Below are 16,600 nucleotides of genomic sequence, written 5' to 3' on the forward strand. Positions count from 1 at the left end.
TCTTTTTTAAACTGACATATGATTAACCTATAAGAACTTGTGCATATTTAATGTATAAATTTTGATGAGTTTAAATATAAGTATATCCCTGTGAAACCATCACCATAAACATAATCATCATCTCTAAAAGTTTCTTCCTTTCTTCTTGTTTGTGATAAGAACATTTAACATGAGATCTACTCTCTTAACAAATTTTTAATTATACAATATTGTTAACTATATGCACTTAGCTGTACAGCAGCTCTCTAGGAGTTACTCATCTTGTATAACTGAAACTACATACCCTTTGATCAACACCTTCCAGATTCTCCCACCACCCCAGTCCCTGGCAACCACCATTCTACTCTCTGCTTCTATGAACCTGAATATTTTAAATTCCTGATACAAGTGGGCTTGTGTAGGATTTGTTCTGGTGCTGATTTTCTCTTTTTTTCAGTCAGGGTGTCATGGAGTGCAGTGGTGCAATTTCAGGTCACTGCAGCTTCCACCAGTCCCAGGTTCAAGTAGCTCTCCCTGCCTCAGCCACCAGAGTAAGTGGGATTACAGGTCTCCACCACCCCCGCCGGTTTTTTTTTTTTTTTTTTTTTTTTGAGACAGAGCCTCAGTGTGTCACCCAGGCTGGAGTGCAGTGGCACAATCTCAGTTCACTGCAACCTCCGCCTCCTGGGTTCAAGAGATTCTCCTGCCTCAGTCTCCCGAGTAGCTGGGATTACAGGTACGTACCACCGTGCCAGGCTATTTTTTTTTTAAGTAGAGGCGGAGTTTCGTCATGTTGCCCAGGCTGGTCTCAAACTCCTGGACTAAGGGATCTGTCCACCTCGGCCTTCCAAACTGCTGGGATTACAGGCGTGAGCCACTGCGCCCCGCCCTAATTTTCGTATTTTTTAGTAGAGATGGGGTTTCACCACGTTACTCAGGCTGATCCCAAACTCCTGAGTTCAAAGGATCCACCCTCCTCAGCCATCCTCCTCCACCTCTCAAAGTGCTGGGATTATAGGTGTGAGCCACTGTGCCCAGCTGGTGCTGATATTTTTAAAGAAACTTAGAAATCAAACTTTTGTAAAAACACTTTTACTGGGATAATTTACCAAGGAAAAAAAAAAAACTCTAAAGAGGGTATTCCCAAATCATGAATAACAAACTTTGCTAGTGTAACATACAAGTCAACTAGTCAGTATGTATACTTTTTAAAGATTTTCAAACATGTTTTATAAATTGAAATGCCTGATTGTCCTTACATACACAAACTGAAATATTTATTAAACTAAGCAATAGCTTTAAAACGTTATAAAAAATATAAAGAAATAGACGATGACATCCATGTCTTTCAGCTACTACGTTCCAGTTATTCAAGAGGCTGAGGCAAGAAGATCGTTTGAACCCAGGAGTTCAAGGCAGCAGTGAGCTATCCTCACACCACTGCACTCGCACCTAGGCAACAGAGCAAGCAAGACACTATCTTAAAAAAAATAAAAAATAAAAAATAAATGGCCGTATGCGGTGGCTCATGCCTGTAATCCCAGCACTTTGGGAGGCCGAGGCGGGCGGATCACGAGGTCAGGGGATCGAGACCATCCTGGCTAACACGGTGAAACCCCGTCTCTACTAAAAAATACAAAAAACTAGGCGGGCTAGGTGGCGGCGCCTGTAGTCCCAGCTACTTGGGAGGCTGAGGCAGGAGAAAGGCGTGAACCCGGGAGGCGGAGCTTGCAGTGAGCCGAGATCGCGCCACTGCACTCCAGCCTGGGTGACAGAGCGAGACTCCGTCTCAAAAAAAAAAAACAAAACTAATACTGTGAAATTTTTTAAATACTTACCTCACTTACATTTTTACTTTTACTTATTTATTTTTTGAGACGGAGTCTCACTCTGTCGCCCAGGCTGGAGTGCAGTGGCCGGATCTCAGCTCACTGCAAGCTCCGCCTCCCGGGTTCACGCCATTCTCCTGCCTCAGCCTCCCGAGTAGCTGGAACTACAGGTGCCCGCCACCTCGCCCGGCTAGTTTTTTGTATTTTTTAGTAGAGACGGGATTTCACCGTGTTAGCCAGGATGGTCTCGATCTCCTGACCTCGTGATCCACCCGTCTCGGCCTCCCAAAGTGCTGGGATTGCAGGCTTGAGCCACCGCGCCCGGCCCCTTTTTGTTTTTTTAAAACTGCAAGTGGACAGGTAGTGAATAATGACTGTTAGTGCCACTTGGAGTCCCTGCCTCAATTTACATTAAAGTGCCAGCAGTTTTCCCACGATTGCTTTTGGACCATCAGTACACGTGTCAACACAATCAAAATAGAAATGGCATCTTAGTATTATTATAAAAATAGTCTCCCTCCACCTCCCGGGTTTGAGTGATTCTCCTGCCTCAGCCTCCCAAGTAGCTGGGATTACAGGCATGTGCCACCATGACCGGCTACCTTTTTTTTTTTTTTTTTTGTATTTAGTAGCAACGGGGTTTCATCATGTTGGTCAGGCTGGTCTCGAACTACTGACCTGAGGTGATCCACCCACCTCGGCTTCCCAAAGTGCTGGGATTACAGGAGTGAGCCACCATGCCCAGCTGTAAATCTGACTTTTGACAGCTGAAATATTACCTAGGATACAGTAGACACTGAGTAAGTGAAAACAAATGCAAAAACAAAAAGCAGCAAGAACTCCAAAAGAGGGGACAAATGACATGGGAGTCTGAGAAAGCAGTCACATTAGAGATGATCAAGGAAGGTTCAAAATAAGAGGGTGCTTTGAATATTCCCTCAAAGTTTTTTTTCAGCAATTTATTCTATATTATAAAGATCCTCACCATTCTTATCCATCATTCAAAGGAAATTCTGCTTTCCTGAAACAACAAATATTGGTTCAAATTCTGAATTGTGTTCAGAAGAATTACCGTCATTACGTACCACGTAACTAAAGTGCTCTAGAAAATAATCTAGATGCTGTTCCAGGAGAAATTCCCTATCTCATATTCTGACATTTGTTGTATGTTTTCTTAAAAAAAAAAAAAAAAAAAAGACATGAATACCAAGAAGAAAAAGAAAACGCCCAATGCTGCAGTGTTGAGAGGCAGAACCTTTAAGAGGTGATTAGTGGATTAATGCTGTTATCGCAGGAATAGGTTAGTTATCAGGAATGGGTTCCAGACAAAAGGATGAGTTTGGCTCCCTTCCTCTCTCGACCACACATTCTCTTGCCTTCTCACCTTCCACCACGGGACGACACGCCAAGAAAGTCCTTGCTAGATGTTAGTACCTTAATATTGGACTTCCACCCTCTGGAACTGTGAGAAATAAATTTTCTTTGTAAATTACCTATGTGTGAGGTTCTGTTATAGAACACAAACACAACACAAAATAGACTAAGAGCATTTGGGCTGGCCTTTGACAGATGAGGAGAATTTGAACATGAGAAACGTTTTTTTTTTCTTTTTTTTTGAGACGAAGTTTCGCTTTTGTTGTCCAGGCTGGAGTGTAATGGCGCAAACCCAGCTCACTGCAACCTTTGCCTCCCGGGTTCAAGCGATTCTCCTGCCTCAGCCTTCCAAGTAGCTGGGATTACAGGCGTGTGCCACCACGCCCAGCTAATATTTTGTATTTAGTAGAGAGGGGTTTCGCCATGTTGGTCAAACTGGTCTGGAACTCCTAACCTCAGGTGACCCACCCGCCTCAACTGCCCAAAGTGCTGGGATTACAGGCTTGAGCCACCGTGTCTGGCTGAACGTGAGAACTTCTATATACCACAAAATATTTCAGAAGCACAACAAATGTTTATTAACACAAAGGCAATGACAGGCTGTCATTCTGAAAATTAAGAATTATGGGCTGGGTGCGGTGGCTCATGCCTGTAATCCCAGCACTTTGGGAGGCTGAGGCAGGCGGATCACGAGGTCAGGAGTTCAAGACTAGCCTGGCCAACATGGTGAAATCCTGTCTCTGCTAAAGATACAAAAAAATTAGCCAGGCGTGATGGCGCGTGCCTGTAATCCCAGCTACTTGGGTGGCTGAGACAGCAGAATCGCTTGAACCCGGAGGTGGAAGATGCAGTGAACCAAGATCATGCCACTGCACTCCAGTCTGGGCAACAGAGTGAGACTCCATCTCAAAACACACACACACACACACACAAACAAAATTATATCCCAGATTTTAGAAATTAAAGACGAAGAGGAAAAAAGCTCTGTGAGAGAAGTCTCTTCCTGTATACCCACAGAGTTTTTTTCCCCTTTTCATTTTATTCCATCTAGACTAGAAGTCCTGCATTGTTAGAATATAAGAAATCAAGAAAAAGACTAAAGTTAAAGCTATGGAATAGACCTATTAACCAGAATAAAGTAATCGGAATGGGATAGAGGTAGCCTATTGTGTAGAAATTTCCTCTCTAACCCACTGCAGTCCACTAAAACAAAGAACAAAATGCCATGTCCATGTTTTAAAAGCAGTTCAACAGCAATAGCTCCAAGACACTGTACAGCACTGGTGTGCCAAAATCAGCTGTGAGGTGTGTCCAAGGTAATTGGTTACAGTAACAGGCAAAGCACAAAGGGTTTGGAATTAATTCTTCTTTAAATACCAAGGTTATGCCTCTAACGATCTCACTTTCATCAGTGAACATCCTGATAGGTTTTCAGGAACCACATGTAAGAATTCTTCTCTATGTGTTCATGGTTGAGGGGGCAGGGGGTCTAAGAAGAGTGGGGTTCCATGTACTTATACTCTTCATCTCCATCTTAATCTGAAGCAGACTCCTAAATCAAGAGGGCAAACAGCCAGAAAAGTTAAGGAGCACGAACACAGCTATGCCTTATTTCCCTCTTGGGAATCTATAACAGAAATTCAGCAAACTTGCCCTACAGAAAGAAATCATAGCATTCTACCGGAACTTTCCCTCAGGACCAATGCCAATCACAATGGTTGATGATGAGAATGGGTGAGGATGTTGGAGAATAAGGCCAGGTGTGAGGTATGAAGAAAGGCAGGGGATACTTTCAACAGGCTGAGGGGAAGGCATGCAGGATTTTCTAGATTATTCAGGTATCACTCATTACCAGCTCTGTTGAAGACAGCATCTTTGTAACTGTTAAGCTTCTTCTTCCTTCCAACCTACCAAGCACAGTGACAACTCTAAGTTTTAGGCAATTTCTCAGATAAATGTGAATGCTATAAAAAAGCTATACTATTTTGACAATATATAAAAATAATAACAATGAAACACGTTGGTTGTTTCAGGACTATAACTCATTACTAATATCTCCCTTTAATTATATAGACACCTTACCAGTTTCAAAGCATTTTCACATACACTATCTGACTGAATCTTGACAATAAACCTGGAATGTCAATAAAGCTGATATTCACCCCCTTTTATAGCTGACTAAACCCAAGTTTAGAGACATTATAATTCATTGGAGATTCACAGACATTTTACCAGATGCCCACCACTGTGTGAAAATGTCAAAAATCTGCCTAAAACAAAGTCCTTATCAGTAAGCATCTCCAAATCCAACAGGGAGACCCCACATCAACAACAACCACAATATAAACTATAGAAGCCAGCATTAACTTGTGAAAGCGCCCTGGAAGCAGGTCCACGTGTGACTGTGCCTAAGTAATCCCTGACCTATTGTGGCAAAAAGAAAAATGTCAGGCCAGTCCAGGAGCACGGAAAGAAGCCAAGAAGCCAGAGCTTCCACCTCCTTGGCTGCCACTCTACTACTCTGCCCTCTGCTGTCTTTTCCCCTTAACACTTTTTTTTGAGACAAGGTCTCACTCTGTCTTCCAGATTGGAATGCAGTGACACTAAAAAGGCTCACAACCTCATCAAGTGATCCTCCCACCTCAGCCCCTCAAGTAGCTGGGACTACAGGCACACATCACCATGTCCAGCAAATTTATTTTTATTTTCGTTTTGGAAGAGACAGAGTCTCCCAATGTTGCCTAGGCTGGTCTCAAACTCCCGGGCTCAAGTGATCCTCCTGCCTCGGCCTCCCAATATGCAGACATAACAGGACTGAGCCACTATTTCTGGGCTTTATACTTTTTTTGTTTAAGTATAAACTTTCTTTCTTAAGCTTAAGCTACTTTTCCAGGTTCCTCTCCACGTTACATAATCTTATACCTTTACTTATCTATATATCCCCTACCTATCTCTAAGATGACAAGAGCATAAATGGATCCAATAGATAGGAAACATTTCTTTCATTTAAGTACCTGTGTTTTGTCGCACAAATTATAAAGTTCTTTGAGGAAAGGATTCAATTGTCAATGCCTAGCAAGCACTCAAACACGACTACAAAACAACAAAAAAGTGAGGGAATGAATACACTGGAGCAGAAATTAGGAGCAATATGCAAAAATATGTTTGAAATATATAGAATCTAAACTGCATATATGTGATTTTCCCTAAAGAGCCTTAACAAATGCGGTACAGTAGATCCTGTCAAACCCATTCCTAATTTAATTTTGTCAAACTGCCTAAAGAGCATATAATCACCAAGAATTCTCAAATTCATCCATTTCTTTCCTTTTTTTTCCTTTTTTTTTTTTTTTTTTTTTGTGAGAGACAGGGTCTCGCTCTATTGCCCAGGCTGGAGTGCTCCAGGGCTTAAGTGATCCTCCTGCCTCAGCCTCCCAAGTATCTGGGACTACAGGTGCACACCATCACGCCCAGCTAATTTGTTTTAATACTGTAGAGACAGAGTCTTGCTATGTTGCCCAAGCTGTTCCGAACTCCTGTCTCCAAGCCAACGTGGCCTCCCAAAGTGTTGGGATTACAAGCCTGAACCACTGTGTACTCGGCCTGTACTTCCATTTTTAAAAATGTGCCACAAGCCAGGCACGGTGGCTCATGCCTGTAGTCCTAGCACTTTGGGAGCCCGAGGCAGGCGGATCACCTGAGGTCAGGAGTTCGAGACCAGCTTAGTCAACATGGTGATACCCTGACTCTACTAAAAATACAAAAATTGGCCGAGCGTGGTGGCAAGTGCCTGTAATCCCAGCTACTCGGGAGGCTGAGGCAGAAGAATCATTTGTACCTGGGAGACAGAGGTTGCAGTGAGCCGAGATCACCTCATTGCACTCCAGCCTGGGCGACAGAGCAAGACTCCAACTCAAAAAAAAAAAAAAAAAAAGTGCCATATATCACAACATTTTTAAAAAGCTGAATGCTGAATTCAAAATAGTTGCAAGTACACGTTGTATTATATGTAAAATAAGATCACAACAGCATCTACCTCCCTAAGGTTGGTAAGGATTAAATGACTTACTATATGCTAGTGCATATTAATTAGATGTTTTGAGAAATAATTACCCCAGACCCAGCAAAATGTTATCAATCTGAAACTTAAATTAAGAATAATAAGATTATTTAAAAATGGATTCTAAAAGCCAAAAATGCATTTAGGTCTTAAAAACAGAGTAAGAATCAATTACATGCTTTTCTTCAAGGACTGCAAGTCCTTTCTGACACTGGAGAACGTAACTCTTTCCTAATGACAGCCAAAAGGAATATCAGGACACAGGCCTTGAAAGGGATAACATCCAAATGGGAAATGCCACCCACCACCTCTGAAGCCAGATTACTCCAGTCTATTTTTATCAACCAACCATTTATAGGACTTTTTTTTTTTACTTCAAAAAATTCCATGAGGGGGCTAACAACTCCTAAGTGTTATGTGCTTTGCATACATTAAGGTACTGTAGCCTCATAACAATCCAAAATGGAAAGTGCTGTTATAACCCCGCTTTATAGATAATAAAATGAGGCACAGGGTGCAGCTCCTAGAGTATCAGGCGCGCGGCAAGGGCTCCCAGATCCGAGGGAAGTAGCTGCCTGCGGACAACGGGCGCAGTCACCCCAGTGAAGCCCAGACCAAGCCCAGACCTACAGCCTTGAGAAAAGCAGGGCTCACAGCTTGGGGCAAAAGTGGTCATTCCTCTCAAGATTCTCACACCTGTCCAAACGACCTAGTCAAAGCCAGTCCTTGGGGTCGGATCCCATGGGGGGAGCAGCTGCGAATAGGGAAAGGTCTCCAGAAGTTTGGCAGGGGTCCCGACGTGGGGGTCCAGTCGGGGGTCCTGGGTGCAGGGCCGTATTGGGGTCCTGGGGTGAGGAGTAGGGGTCCCAGGTGTGAGGGGCCTGGGGGAGGTGGGGTCCTTGTATGAGAGGCCGGACAGTAGTCCCTGGTTTGAGGGGCGCGCGGGGGTCCCAGGGCTGAGGGTCGGGGGTCCGGAGGGGCAGCGCGGGACTCCCAGGGTGAAGGGTGGGGTCCCCGGGGTGAGGGGCCGCGCGGGGTTCCGGGCGTGAGGGGCAGGAGGGCCTGGGGGAGCGGGGGGGGGGTTGAGGGGCGGGGATCCCAGGGGCGAGAGGCCGCGTGGAGGTCCCGGGGGTGAAGGGCGGGGGTCCCGGAGCGAGGGGCTGCGCTGGGGTCCCGGGTGAGGGCGGGTCGCAGGGGTTGAGGGCGGGATCCGGCTCACCTTCAGACAGCTCCAGCTCCAGCTCAGCCAGGCTCTCCCGCACCTCTGCAGGCAGCGGCGCCGCCTCCAGCGGGCACCCGCGGTCAGCCATGGCCAGGCCGGCTAGAGTCCGGGCAGAGGCTGGAACCGGACCGGGCCTGGCGGCTGCAGCGCAAACCGCGGCTACGTCGCTCCCCTCAGGCCAACAACCTAGATCCGCCAAGCAAGGAGCGGGAGGCGGCGGGGCAGGGGCGCGGCCAGAGCGGCAACGCACCCACCCGGGCACGAGCGCGGATGGCTCCTCCGCGCCGCCGCCGCCCCGCGCGCTCCTGAGCGCCCGGCCGGCTCTACGCGGGAGCGCGTGCGCGGCGGGAAGGGCGGGTAGCGAGCGCGCGTGCGCAGTGGGTCTCGGGCTTGGGCTGCCCTCCCGGCCCCGCCCAGCAACACCAGAGCCTCGCTTCCATTGGACCGAAGACGCGTCGATGGCGCTCCGGGCTCCCATTGGGAGAGGCGGGAGAGCGCCGCTCCCGACAGGCTCTGCGCTGGGCCGGCTTGAGGGTGGCTGGCGTGACTGGGCCAGGCCGTCGAGTTGCCGCCCGAGGCGCCTGCGTGAGGATGACCAGCCCGTGGGCGTTGGCGCTGACCCCTCAGGCGCCGCTGGCGGCCCCGCGCGCGGCCCTCCCCCCGACCCGCCCCTCCCGGGGTTCCTCCCGATCCGCGCGGCGTCGCGCTTCCGCGTTGACCGCTGTCTTCGCTTTCGGGCTGTGTTGACCGCAAACGCCGCGCAGTCCGTGGTGGCGGCGAGGCACCTTTCTCGTGCCTTTACCTGTGTTCACGCTTTGTTTTAAAAAATAGCCCTAGAAGTACACGTCGCTGGCCCCGAAGGAGCCCCAACAGCCATGTCGGACCGCGAGGTGACCTCGGAGGGCGGGAGGACGGCCGAGGGGCCTGGCGGAGCTAGACTGAGAGGGCCCCGCCGCGTCCTGAAGGCCCTGCTCCCCGAATGCGTGGGGGTGTGTCTGACGGTGCGAGCGTGGCCGTGGCCGTGCCCCCATGCCGCCCGCCTGTTAGCTGAGTGAGGCAGGAGTGTCCGAGTCTGCGAACGTCAGCAGTTCTTGTTCCAGAGCTCCGCACGAGGCGGGCCAAAGCTTTGCGGGACCTGCATACCCTTCTTCCTCCGTCCAGTCCTGCTTCCGTCCCCTTCCTTTCACAGGTGTTGATACCATGTGAGCATCCTCCTACCGCACACTCCGTGGCAGCATCTGCTTCTGGAGAAACCATTCTGCAACATTAAAGCTGGTGAGAAGATGGGATTCGAGGCTGCATCACTCACCAGTAGTGAAGTAGGAGGGTGACGTAGTGAAATGGAATCCACGCGTGGGTGAAGTATCAGACATTTCATATATGCTGAACGTAGTAGATAAAAAGATGGAAAAAGGGATTAAATAGCTATTACTTAGTGCCACCGAGTCTCTTAAGAATAGTGGTCAGCTGAAGGCAAGCAACATACAGTTGTAAGTCGATGAGTCTGTCCGGTTGCATACAGAGAAGCATCATTTACTGCAGCAGGACAAAGACAAGAACCAGGCCCAGGAATTAACATCCCTGTTTGACTGAACTCCAAAAATAGGAAAACACCCAAACAAGGCAATACTCTTCCAATAAGTTTGGAGCCCTGCTAAGAAAAGATGAGGCCGGGCACAGTGGCTCACACCTGTAATCCCAGCACTTGGGGAGGCTAAAGCAGGAAGATCGCTTGAGTCCAGGAGTTGAAGACCAGCTTGGGCAACATGACAAAACCCTGTCTCTACTGAAAACACGAAAAATTACCTGGGCATGGTGGCCACGGCTGTGGTCCCAGCTACTTGGGAGGCGAAGGTGGGTGGATCACCTGAGCCCTGGAAGTCAGGGCTGTAGTGAGCTGTGATTGCACCACTGCACTCCAGTCTGGGCAACAGGAGTGAGGCCCTGTCTTTAAAAAAAATAAAAGCCCGTCATACATGGGTTGGAGATACCCGTGTAGATGCCTTCAAAGATTTTGACTCCCCAAACTGCCTTAAACCTTTTTTTTGTAGACGGTGTCTCACTCTGTTGCCCCGACTGGAGTGCAGTTGCTGGATCATGGCTCACTGTAGCCTCAACTTCCTGGGCTCAAATGATCCTCCCACCTTAGCCTACTAAGTAACTGGGACTACAGGCACGTGTCACCACACCCAGATACGTTTTTTATTATTTGTAGAGGCAAGGTCTTGCTATGTTGCCCAGGCTTGTCTCAAACTCCTAGGCTCCAGTAAGCCATCACACCTGGTCTGCCTTGAACCCGAAGCCCGCCGGGGTGGCTCACCCCTCCTACTAACCTGGCACTCCTCCTCCTCCCTCCCCCTACTTACTGCACGGTAGATAAATACTTATGGTTGTTTATTTTGCATTATTCAGCTGGAAACAATGAGATAGAAAAGAGACTAGCTCCCTCCCCCTCAAAAGAACTGTGTTATTAGTTTGCTGGGGCTTCAGTAACAAACCAGCAGACAAACTAGGCAGTCTCTGAGTTATGGAGGCTAGAGTCTGAGATCAAAGTGTTCACAGGGTTGGTTCCTTCTGGGGCTGGGAGGAAGAATCTGTCTCATGCTTCTCTCCTAGCTTCTGGTGGTTTGCTGGCAGTCTTTGGTGTTCCTTGGCTTATAGAGGCATTGCCCCAGTCCTGCCTTTATATTCACATGGTGATCTTGTGTGTGTGTGTCTCCAAATGAAGGCATAAATAACACATCATTGACAAAGGTCATTAGACATGGACCTCTTTTTAGAAGGACACCAGTCATACTGATTAGGGCCCCCTCTAATGAGCTCATCTTATTCTGCAAAGACCCATTTCCATATAATGTCACATTTCAGCTTTACCAGGGGTTAGGGGGCTTCAGCATCTTTTGAGGGGGACACACTTCAGCCCATAACAAGCTGTACCACCAGCCAACATGTACTGACAGGAGCTGGGAAAGTGTGGGGCTGGATTATGAGGGTGCTTGATGAAGGGAGCTGGAATGTAAACTTGCCTAGATGTGTTTATTGAAATACATGATTTAACACCTTGGCAAAGACTGGCTGCAGACTTCCTGCAAGGATGGCTCCTAGAATGGTGGTATAGCTATTGCTACCTAACAAATTACTCCACACTTAGTGGCTTAAAACAAGAATCATTTCTTATCTCTAGGTTACTGTGGGTCAGACATAGTGGGGATTGGTTGTCTCTATTCACAGTGTCTGAGGCCTCGGCTGGAGCAGCTCAGAGGCTAGAGGTTGGAGTGAGTGAAGGTTCATCTGCTCGAATGTCTGACAGCTGATACTGGAGATTGGCTGCAGCCCAGATTGGGATGTCAGCCAGCGCACCCCTACGTGGCCAGTCCCTGTGGCCGAGGCTTCCTCACTGTATGATGGCTGGATTCCAAGGGCAATCTAAAGACAAAGGACAAAAGAAAGCTGTATCCTTTTTGTGAACCACGCTCAGAAGTTACATACCATCACTGCGGCTACTTCCTGTTTGGAAGAAGTGAGTCACTAAATCACCCATATTCAAAGGGAGAGGAATTAGGCTTCAACTTCTAAAGGGAAGAATATCAAAAAATTTGCCAATATATTTTTAAAACACCACACTTGGAAAAAACCATGGGCCATGGTAAGCAAAATTGAAACGGCAAAATTGCTATGGCAGACAGTGGTGGAAGGCAGTAAAAGGTTAAGGAGTGTGGCATGCTGAAATTTATCTACTCCGTGCGTCTAGAAGACATTCCAGATGATCATTTTCCACATGAAGGTGTAAATAACACATCATTTACAAAGATCATTAGACATAGGATGATGAAAGGGACACTGATGTCACTAATATATTCGGTGATGGCTCATCTCTGTAGGCGAGAATGACAATAGAAAGGCTGTTCCAGAACTTGGCTGGGTGATAGTATTGGGGATGATGGGATCCTAAGACAAAAGAGGAAAAGAGGCCATTCTGGGACATAATGGGGACCAAAAAAAAACACGCAAGAAGCCAAAGGCAATACTTAGCTGATAGAAGTCAGAGGATTGCAATTATAGTAGCCAGCAGGGTCTGAGCGGCAGCCAAGGGGGCCTCACTTGCATGGTTATAGAACTGATTAATAAACATGGCATCCCTGGAGGCAAAATAGATGGGCAGCTAAGAAGGGTACTATTCAGCTGGCAAAAAAAAAAAAAAGAAAAAAACACTCCAGGCACGGTGGCCTGTGCCTGTAATCTCAGCATTTTGGGAAGCTGAGGTGGGAGGATCACTTGAGCCCAGGAGTTAAAGGTTACAGTGAGCTGTGGTTGCACCACTGCATTCCAGCCCGGGCAATGCAGGAAGACTCTGTCTCAATTGAAGAAAATAAAAAAAAAAGATGCTTGTCCCAGTTTTAAAAAATCAGGATTCCATGCTCAGTTTCTGGAACTGAGCCAGTTTTCAGAAGTGGAAACATTACTTGAGAGGTGGCCAAATAACCAAGAAGAAGGACTTATAACTATACGAGTATACACAGAAATGAATCCCCAGGTACTTTTCCAAAGGATCTGATAGCAATTTCTTTTGATAACTACATCCTGGAGAAAAGTGATTAGCCAAACATTTGGAAGAGTTGTGGACACAGGGTCTAAATTGATGTCCAGACACCTAGAGCATCATCCCCTTCTGTTAGAGTGGCTGCATGTGGTGGCCAGGTAATTGATGGAGTCCTGCTAAAGGTCCAGCTCACAGCGGACCCATAGACCTAGTGGACTGATGTAGTGATCATTTTCTTAGCCTTCCAGTGAATAATTGACATTGACGTACTTGGCAGTTAATGCTCACTCCAGGTCCCTGACCTATAGAGTTAGATAACAAAATGGAAAAAGCCAAACAAACCGGAAACTGTCCCATCCCCTACCACGATTATAAAACAATTGTCCCAGAGCGGGAATAGCAGAGATAAATGCTACTTTTAAGGATTCAAGTGATGCAAGTGGTGGTTACCAGCATTTTTGTTTAAAATACCAGCGTGACCCCTGCAGAAATCACAAGGATCCTGGAGAATGACAGCCTACGCTGTTTGCTGTCAACCAGTAGTTGTTTTGGGTACACTGCTACAAACTCATCTAAGAAGTATCCCTGACTGGTGCAGTGGCTCACGCCTGAAATCCCAGCACTTGGGAAGGCCAAGGTGGGCAGATCATGGGGTCAGGAGTTCAGTCTGGCCAACATAGTGAAACCCTGTCTCTACCAAAAATACGAAAAATTAGCCGGGTGTAGTGGTGTGCGCCTGTAATCCCAGCTACTGGGGAAGCTGAGGCAGGAGAATCCTGTGAACCTGGGAGGTGGAGGTTGCAATGAGCCAAGATCATGCCATTGCATTCCAGCCCAGGTGACAGTGTGAGACTCTATCTAAAAAACAAAAAAAAGTATCCCAATTAGCCTCTCTGCCAGATATGGTAGGTAGGTGTTGACTAGGTGGATTTGTTCTTTTCTGTACCTGTCAGGGATCAAAAACATTTTGCATTTACATGGAATTAAAATACAGTTTTGCCTGAAGGTTATGTTACTTCTCTTGTTTTCTGTCATAGTCCAAAGAGATCTGGACCACCTAGACATCCTGTAGAATATTACATTGTTCCTTTACATCAGTGACATGTTGATCAGCCAGATGAGAAGTGCAGAAGATCCTGGAGACAGCTGCTCCAGAAAGTGGCATATAAACCCTACAGGAATCTAGGAGCCTGCTACATTCTAACATTTTTAGGGCTCCAGTGGTCAGGGGTGCTCTAGGGCATCCTTTGCAAAAGCTAATGAATTATTGCTGCTTGCACCTCCTGCCATTGAGAAAGCAAGACACTTGGTTCTTGAGCTAGTTCTTGCCTTAGGTTCTGGAGGCAGCGTACCCACACCTGGGAATACTGCTCTGGTCCAAATACTAGTGGAATTGGGAGATTGCCAGTTTTGGAAAGAGCCCAGGACTGGAAAAGTCTGTGCAGTAGTTCTGGGTTGTGATGAAGTAATGCTATTGCCTGGGCCATATACTCTTAACAGGTATGGTTCTGGCATTATTAATGGTGCAGAATGATGCAATGTAGAGTTTCTGACATGTCCAGTGGGAAATTCACAGTGCAGAACTCTGAGGTTCTGTCATGCCACCTGGAGCAGAGAATTGTGTGTCTGGGGGGCGGGTGTGCTACTTGGCTCTGATAGAGATGGAACACCTGACCATAAGCCACCAGATGACCATGCAGCCAGAACTGCCTGTTACGTGTTAAACTACCCAGTCATAACCTCAGTTGGGACCAGCAACAGTCCCTCATAGTATGGAAGTAGTATGTTCAAGATTGAGCATGAGAATGTGCAGAGGTTACCAAATGAGCTGTAGAGCACAGATGCACATGACTTCCAGAACTGTTGTATCAGCCACAACGTCATGTCACACCTGTGACTGTGTGAGGGGGCCCTTACAACTAGTTGTCAGGAGTAAAAATTGTGAGCATGGTGTATAAATGGGTTGGCTCAGTATGAGTTCAAAATGAAAATAGCAGCCACGTTACAGCCTCCTCAGGAGTGACCTTGAAAAATGGTGATAAGGGCGTAGCCTCTCAGTAGGCAGCATTTCAGGCAGAACTCCTGGTCATCCACTTGTCTGTGGAAGAAGTGGCCCAAGGTGAGAAGATACATGGGGTCATGGCCAGTGCTAGAGGGCCTGGAAAGAAAACAGTTGGAAGTTGGAGATAAGGAGGTGTGTGGTCAATTTTATGTGGTCGGACTAGGCACGAAGTATGATGTACTTTGTGTACAAGGTTAATGTCCACCAGAGAGCATCCATGAAAGAAGCCTTATGCAACTAAGTAGACAGTTGACTCAGCCAGTTGATACTGGACAGCATCTCTTATTGGCCACTGCAGTACTGGCATGATGGGCACAGGGACAAGGTAGCCGGGGTGATGGAGTTGGAGGCTGTTCATGGGCCTAACAGCATGGGTTCTCTAACCCAAGCCGATCTACCCAGCTTTGGTTAATATCTCGCTGCCCCTGAATATCTAACCTGCCAGCAAAAGAGACCAATGCTAAACTCCCATTGTGGGTCATTTCATCAAGGAGCACAAACATCCAGGTTTATAGAGGTCTTCAGACAGAATCCCGTTTTATAAGGAGAGTTTACCGTATTGGAACTCTCCCATCCTGGAAGGGCTGGTGGTCACGTTTCACAAGAATAGTCTCATATTCCAGATACAAGGCTTGTCTTTTCCTACTCACAAGTGTCAGCCAGCAAGGCTTAAGGAGTGTTTGTTTCACTGACACAATGACATAACATGTCAAATGAGATTCACTTTATAGCCAAGGAAGTGTAGTGTCCATGGGCACCCCTGCCTGGCAGAGCACTGGGACATGCTAAAGGCACAGCCTCCCAAAGGCATGAGCCACTGAGTCGCACTGAAGACTTCCTTGAAACCGTTCTTTGCAATCTTTTTCTGTTACTGACCAGCTGGACAGTCAGTAACTGCACAGGAATGCTTGCGGATCAGTAAATTCAGACACCTTCCTTTCCACATAAGATGGATCACCAGCTGTGCCCTCCCAAGTTTTGCCAACTGGAAATCTTCAAAAATCCAACCGGAAATCTTCAAAAATCCAACCCTAAACTAGGTTGTAGTGTAGCAACTATTTTTTTGTTCATTTGTTTTTTGAGACCGAGTCTTACTCTGTCTTCCAGGCTGGAGTGCAGTGGCACGATCTCAGCCCCCTGCAACCTCTGCCTCCCGGGTTCAAGTGATTCCCTGCCTCAGCCTCCCGAGTAGCTAGGACTACAGGTGCCTGCCACCATGCCCAGCTAATTTTTTGTATTTTAGTAGAGATGGGATTTCACCATGGGAGCCAGGATGGTCTCAGTCTCCTGACCTCATGATCCGCCTGCCTCGGCCTCCCGAAGTGCTGAGATTACAGGCGTGAGCCACTAGTGTAGCAGCTATTTATGGTTCATGCCACCATACGGTATGAATCCATTGGTAAAACAAACCTGTATTTTTTCCTGTTCTGTCAACTGGTCATAGGGAGCGTCCCATGAAACCACAGATGTAGACTGAGGGGGTGTGAAGTAGAAAAGGTGGCACCATGCATTTGGCCACTCACTTGGGTCACAC

At 47.2% G+C, this 16,600-nt stretch overlaps 1 protein-coding gene and 1 long non-coding RNA gene across 4 annotated transcripts in view; one reads left to right on the forward strand and one right to left on the reverse strand.

Moving 5' to 3' along the window:
• DIP2A (disco interacting protein 2 homolog A) overlaps positions 1–8,796 on the reverse strand; it is a 109,541-nt gene extending 100,745 nt beyond the window's left edge. For all 3 annotated transcript variants that reach the window (XM_023194544.1, XM_023194545.1, XM_023194543.1), the window contains exon 1: positions 8,462–8,796. In XM_023194544.1, the coding sequence (XP_023050312.1) occupies positions 8,462–8,552 (91 nt within the window). In that variant the 5' untranslated portion in view covers positions 8,553–8,796. The remainder of the gene's footprint in view (positions 1–8,461) is intronic.
• Positions 8,797–8,978: 182 nt separating this feature from the next.
• LOC111527950 lies at positions 8,979–12,468 on the forward strand. The gene is made up of 2 exons (XR_002726820.1): positions 8,979–9,739; positions 11,696–12,468. It is a non-coding gene; the product is annotated as an uncharacterized LOC111527950 (long non-coding RNA).
• The last annotated feature ends 4,132 nt before the right edge of the window (positions 12,469–16,600 follow it).

This window comes from Piliocolobus tephrosceles, chromosome 19, assembly GCF_002776525.5.
Source record: "Piliocolobus tephrosceles isolate RC106 chromosome 19, ASM277652v3, whole genome shotgun sequence".
Taxonomy (NCBI): Eukaryota; Metazoa; Chordata; class Mammalia; order Primates; family Cercopithecidae; genus Piliocolobus; species Piliocolobus tephrosceles.